Consider the following 6,862-nt stretch of genomic DNA (forward strand, 5'->3'; position numbering starts at 1 on the left):
GGCAGGAGAGTTGGGATAATGAAGTTCAGACCTCCTCTCATCTTTTCAATCTGCACCCCACTTGAAATCCCATGGCAATGGTGTAAAAGGTAACCTAATAAATAATGGAAATAAATGCCTCCCACATTCAGAAGCCCCAGAAGCCTTCCACGCTCCAGGCTCTAGCCTCCAGGCAGCAGGCTCCATGCAGCAGGCAGTAGGCTCCAGGCAGCAGGCAGTAGGCTCCATGCAGCAGGCAGTAGGCTCTATGCAGCAGGCAGCAGGCTCCATGCAGCAGGCAGTAGGCTCCAGGCAGCAGGCTCCATGCAGCAGGCAGTAGGCTCCAGGCAGCAGGCAGTAGGCTCCATGCAGCAGGCAGTAGGCTCCAGGCATTAGGCTCCAGGCAGCAGGCTCCATGCAGCAGGCAGCAGGCTCCATGCAGCAGGCAGTAGGCTCCAGGCAGCAGGCAGTAGGCTCCATGCAGCAGGCAGTAGGCTCCAGGCATTAGGCTCCAGGCAGCAGGCTCCATGCAGCAGGCAGTAGACTCCAGGCAGCAGGCAGTAGGCTCCATGCAGCAGGCAGTAGGCTCCAGGCAGTAGGCTCCATGCAGCAGGCAGTAGGCTCCAGGCAGCAGGCAGTAGGCTCCATGCAGCAGGCTCCAGGCAGCAGGCAGTAGGCTCCATGCAGCAGGCAGTAGGCTCCAGGCAGCAGGCAGTAGGCTCCATGCAGCAGGCAGTAGGCTCTATGCAGCAGGCAGCAGGCTCCATGCAGCAGGCAGTAGGCTCCAGGCAGCAGGCTCCATGCAGCAGGCAGTAGGCTCCAGGCAGCAGGCAGTAGGCTCCATGCAGCAGGCAGTAGGCTCCAGGCATTAGGCTCCAGGCTCTAGGCTCTAGGCTCCAGGCAGCAGGCCCCATGCAGCAGGCAGTAGGCTCCAGGCAGCAGGCAGTAGGCTCCATGCAGCAGGCAGTAGGCTCCAGGCATTAGGCTCCAGGCAGCAGGCTCCATGCAGCAGGCAGTAGACTCCAGGCAGCAGGCAGTAGGCTCCATGCAGCAGGCAGTAGGCTCCAGGCAGTAGGCTCCATGCAGCAGGCAGTAGGCAGTAGGCTCCATGCAGCAGGCTCCAGGCAGCAGGCAGTAGGCTCCATGCAGCAGGCAGTAGGCTCCAGGCAGCAGGCAGTAGGCTCCATGCAGCAGGCAGTAGGCTCCAGGCAGCAGGCAGTAGGCTCCATGCAGCAGGCAGTAGGCTCTATGCAACAGACAGCAGGCTCCATGCAGCAGGCAGTAGGCTCCAGGCAGCAGGCTCCATGCAGCAGGCAGTAGGCTCCAGGCAGCAGGCTCCATGCAGCAGGCAGTAGGCTCCAGGCAGCAGGCAGTAGGCTCCATGCAGCAGGCAGTAGGCTCCAGGCAGCAGGCAGTAGGCTCCATGCAGCAGGCAGTAGGCTCTATGCAGCAGGCAGCAGGCTCCATGCAGCAGGCAGTAGGCTCCAGGCAGTAGGCCCCATACAGCAGGCAGTAGGCTCCAGGCAGCAGGCAGTAGGCTCCAGGCAGCAGGCAGTAGGCTCCAGGAAGTAGGCTCCATGCAGCAGGCAGTAGGTACCATGCAGCAGGCAGTAGAGTCCATGCAGCAGGCAGTAGGCTCCAGGCAGCAGGCTCCATGCAGCAGGCAGTAGGCTCCAGGCAGTAGGCTCCATGCAGCAGGCAGTAGGCTCCATGCAGCAGGCAGTAGGCTCCAGGCAGTAGGCTACAGGACTACCTGACATGATGACTCCTTGCTGTCCCCAGTCCACCTGGCCATGCTGCTGTTCCAGTTTCAACTGACCTGAGCCCTAGGACCATGCCCCAGGACTACCTGACATGATGACTCCTTGCTGTCCCCAGTCCACCTGGCCATGCTGCTGCTCCAGTTTCAACTTCCACCTGACTGTGCTGCTGCTCCAGTTTCAAGTGTTCTGCCTTATTATTATTCGACCATGCTGGTCATTTATGAACATTTGAACATCTTGGCCATGTTCTGTTATAATCTCCACCCGGCACAGCCAGAAGAGGACTGGCCACCCCACATAGCCTGGTTCCTCTCTAGGTTTCTTCCTAGGTTTTGGCCTTTCTAGGGAGTTTTTCCTAGCCACCGTGCTTCTACACCTGCATTGCTTGCTGTTTGGGGTTTTAGGCTGGGTTTCTGTACAGCACTTTGAGATATCAGCTGATGTACGAAGGGCTATATAAATACATTTGATTTGATTTGATTTGCTACAGGCAGCAGGCAGTAGGCTCCAGGCAGCAGGCAGTAGGCTCCAGGCAGCAGGCTCCATGCAGCAGGCAGTAGGCTCCAGGCAGCAGGCAGTAGGCTCCATGCAGCAGGCAGTAGGCTCCAGGCAGCAGGCAGTAGGCTCCAGGCAGCAGGCAGTAGGCTCCATGCAGCAGGCAGTAGGCTCCAGGCAGCAGGCAGTAGGCTCCAGGCAGCAGGCTCCAGTGAGACAACCACCTTTCTGGCAGCATTATGAACCCTCTGCTAGTCACACACAGCACTGTATGTTCCAGTTCCACCTCCCTGGTAGCCTACAATGTCAGGATCCTCTGGTAAATAGTTAATTTTTTTCTGGAGGAAAAACCTTACCAGTTAGACTGTGGGGATTTTGAATCAAACAATAAGCAAAAGGGTAGGCTATGTTAATGTCTAGAAGTGCAACAGCTGCAAAGCTCATGGGTCATAGTCTTCAACCATTGTACTTTGAGAAAAAACAACTGCTATAGCAATTGGTGAAATAGTAGGCCTATTCATGGTTTGTAAGAAGGGGATAAACCAACAGGGTAATCAATGGATAGCATTATACTAGGCCTTCATCGTGACTCTTAGTTCCATTATATTACACATAAGAGTCATTGGGTGAAGGCTTCTTCTGTAGGTGGGAGTTCTGTTAAGAGTCCCGATGCTCAGTCTGAACATGAACACGCACCGCTTGCTGTACGGTTTTGGAAGCATAAGGACCTTATCCTTCATATCATTTTCCAAAAACAAAAGGTTAAATTGATGCACACCTTTATAGGGTTAGGGTTCCCACACGACCATATTTCCATGTTACATCACTTGTTAATGGAAAACAAATGTAAGACAGAGTGGAATACCTGTGCTAATTAGCTATCTGCGTCTCTGAACACCTGTGTGTAAATGGAAGGCGAACACTACAAACGTATTGTCACTGAAAAGTACTGTCGACTGAAACTGTGATAAAACAGTGTACAGTAAGTGTGTATTTTGCATTTGGGAAATAATTTTGATGTGATATAAAAGTAATGGGTGTTATGTTTCTAGAACAGTACCACAATTGATAATCGATTCACATTTAGATGGAGTACTTGGCGGTTTTGACTTCCAGTGCCAATTAAAATTTAAACAGACATGTAAGGTCCTTGGACTATAAGGAGTAACGTTAGGCTTCTATAGTCCAAAATCGGGCTAGCAGAACACCAGCTGCAACGCCCATGGTTGGTTTAAATACTAACCTCAAAAGTTTTACCATGAGACTAAGCAACAACTGTTACATCAAGGTTGTGGCGATTCACACTCTCCAAACTCCCGCCATTTTAGTTTTCCCAATACATTTTTTTATAGCATTAAACCATTCCTTTTCATGGCTGCAACATTGTTAACATCAGTAGATGTATACTGAACAAACATATAAACGCAACATGCAACAATTTCGAAGATTTTGCTGAGTTACAGTTCATAGAAGGAAATCAGTCCATTGACATAAATTCATTTGGCCCTAATCTATGGATCAAGGTTGCAGCCATGGGTGGGCCCGGGAGGGCATAGGCCCACCCACTTGAGAGCCAGGCCCAGCCAATCAGAATGAGTTTTTCCCCACATTACATTACAGAGATAAATCCTGTAATGATACTGTAATAATACATTTTAGAGTGGCCTTTTATTGTTCCCAGCACAAGGTGATCATGCTGTTTAAACAGCTGCTTGATATTCATACCTGTCAGGTGGATGAATTTTCTTGGCAAGGGAGAAATGCTCACTAACAGGTATGTAAACAAATTTGTGCACAAAAATTGAGCGATATAAGCTTTTTGTGCTTATGGGATGTTTTATTTCAGCTCATGCAACATGGGACCAACACTTTGCATGTTGCGTTTACATTTTTGTACAGTATAGAATAAAATCCCTGTGCTCAGGGGTCTGGGAAGGGGGAACATCTTCATTCAGTATTCGACTGTTAATTCTTGTAGACACAAAAACCTTTCAGCCCCCAACTACAATTCTGTCCAGTTTATCAGACTTCTTGTTCATTTGGGCAGTACAATTAATAAACTGCACAATAAACGCCAATAAATGCATCTTCTTTACAATCAGTGTGTCAGTATCTCTCAACATTTTGAATCGGCTGCAGGTCATACACTGCATCCACTTGCTCCTTCAACTATTTCCCCGCACCTCTCTGTAGGAGACCGGTTGTACAGTTCGGATCCTTCCTTTAGCCTTGCAGTGAACTCCAGGAATTCGGCAATTTGGGCAATGTAACTGTTTACTTAAGAAGGCCCTTACGTATCCCATCTTAATAACATGTGATGAAGATACTCTTCATCAAACATCAGTAAAACCAACTGGCTTTCGTCCTTCTGTCCATCCACTACACGTACAGGCATCGTGCCCCCCCCCCCCGGAATCTTCTTCTCAAGACATGAAGCCTCAATTTCCAGCAATACATAACATCTTTAATTTAATCGGTTCCCTGCTCCAAAAATCAAAGCTCTCCACTTCAGATGTTGCCAACTTATGGGGCCACAAAGCTTCTCCTTCTGCTGTTCCGAGATGCATGAAATCGGAACAAAACCCTTCCTGGTAACTGACTGATTATACCTTTACTAATGCATCCTTTATCATCTTTGTGACCTCAACTAGATCTCTCAAGTATACATAATTATTAACAAATCACACTCCTTTAAGAAAGTGATGTTAATTTACATATTTAGCTCTTTTGGCTCTATTTTCCGTTGTCTTCCAGTCACTCTAGCCCAGCTTGCTCAACAACGCATCATCAGAATCAACCAGCGCTTCTGCTTTCACCTGTTGCTTCTCCAACCTTCTCTCCATGTCCCCCATCGCCGCATCCTCAATACTCACCATCACTGTTCTCTACAGCACTTTTAGCACTGGGAGTAACTCTTTGTCAAATATCTGGTCAAAGTTATCAACTTGAGTGCAAGCACGTTTCGATTGGTATAGGAGGATGACTACAGGCCTTCCAAGGAGGACGACTGCAGGCCTTCCAAGGAGGACGACTGCAGGCCTCCCAAGGAGGACGACTGCAGGCCTCCCAAGGAGGACGACTGCAGGCCTCCCAAGGAGGACGACTGCAGGCCTCCCAAGGAGGTCGACTGCAGGCCTCCCAAGGAGGACGACTGCAGGCCTCCCAAGGAGGACGACTGCAGGCCTCCCAAGGAGGACGACTGTAGGCCTTCCAAGGTGTAATGAATACGATGGGAGACAGAGAGCTGGTTTCAAGCGCAGGGAGCAGCAGATGTTTATTGTAAGGACCACAGGAGGAGGTAGGTACGTGGGTCCAGGGGCAGGCAGAAGGTCATACAAAGGGGTTCCAAAGCCAACAGTACAGGCAGGGAAAAGGCTAGTAACGTAGTTCGGGAGACAGGAAATAGGTAGATAACAGGAAATCCGAAGTACAGGCAAAAAAGGCATCGTTAGTGAGGCAGGCAAAAACTATCATACACAGAAGGTGTAAATTACTGGCAACACAGTGCTCTGAAAGACGTGTCACAAAACAAACAACACCTCACAGTGATGGGGTGCAAAGCACGGAACTAAATAGTGCATGATAATGACATACAGGTGTGGGAACAGGTGATTCGAATTCAGGTGATTGAGATCTGGAGAGTGAGCTGCGTTCAGGGGATCTAGGTGTTTGAGGGTGTGAGTTGGAAGCAGACGTTAGGGAGGACGACAACATTCTGAATGTTGCTGTGAATTTGCATGTGTGAATATGTTTTACAAACAAGGTCATTTTTGTATGACTATTATTATACAATGGAATGAAGGATTTTAGAATATGCCTTTTACATTAAGTGTGTGGTTAATTATAATTTTGACAGTGGAAAAGGGCTTACGGACAGATTTATTTTGGTAAATATGAGGGTAGGCTGACATGAGCCTGGTACAGTACACTCCAATCTTAGTCTTTAAGGAATAGACAGTTTGCTTGCTGCAAGGCATTATCTTTCATTAGTATTTGGTATTTTATTAGGATCCCCAATTAGCTGCTGCCAAGGCATCGGCTAGTTTTTCTGGGGTCCAAACAGGAAACAAAACAACTAAAATACATAAAATACATACTATACATAATACTATACATAATACTATACATAATACAATACAAAATACAATACATCACACAATACATCACACAATACATCACATAATACATCACACAATACATCATACTGTGAAATAGACGTAGGGAGTCAGGAAGCAGGTGCAGTCGGTGAGTTTAATATGAACGAACATAGAGAGAGGATAAGAACAAGAGTAGCATCTGAACATAACACAGAAACTATACTGCCTGATGTGTGATAACAATAGAGTGGTAGATAAAGGGGGAGTAAACAGGAAGTGGAGTGATGATGAGGTGCAGAACTGCGTAATGAGGGTTGTCAGGATCGGTGGATGGTAGACCGGCGACGTTGAGCATCGGAGCGGGAGTGGACGTGACGATACAAAATACGATACCTAATTCAATACAATATATAATACACTACATAATACACTACATAATACAATACATAATACAATACATAATACACTACATAATACACTACATAATACAATACATAATACACTACATAATACACTACATAATACACT

General features: G+C 48.0%; 1 protein-coding gene across 1 annotated transcript; it reads left to right on the forward strand.

Moving 5' to 3' along the window:
- Positions 1-2,286: 2,286 nt before the first annotated feature.
- Positions 2,287-5,458, forward strand: LOC116356539 (immunoglobulin G-binding protein A-like). Its single transcript, XM_031802308.1, has 2 exons — positions 2,287-2,448; positions 5,213-5,458. Exons 1-2 carry the CDS (start codon positions 2,287-2,289, stop codon positions 5,456-5,458), a joined length of 408 nt encoding a protein of 135 aa, XP_031658168.1.
- Positions 5,459-6,862: the final 1,404 nt, after the last annotated feature.

This window comes from Oncorhynchus kisutch, linkage group LG2, assembly GCF_002021735.2.
Source record: "Oncorhynchus kisutch isolate 150728-3 linkage group LG2, Okis_V2, whole genome shotgun sequence".
Lineage (NCBI taxonomy): Eukaryota > Metazoa > Chordata > Actinopteri > Salmoniformes > Salmonidae > Oncorhynchus > Oncorhynchus kisutch.

Bases quoted from the DNA above. Each gene is read 5' to 3' on its own strand.
- LOC116356539 (XM_031802308.1), top strand. From the start codon at position 2,287: ATGCAGCAGGCAGTAGGCTCCAGGCAGCAGGCAGTAGGCTCCATGCAG. The intron at 2,449-5,212 runs GTGAGACAACCA...CGATTGGTATAG, and splicing joins GCTCCAGGCAGCAGGCTCCA to GAGGATGACTACAGGCCTTC.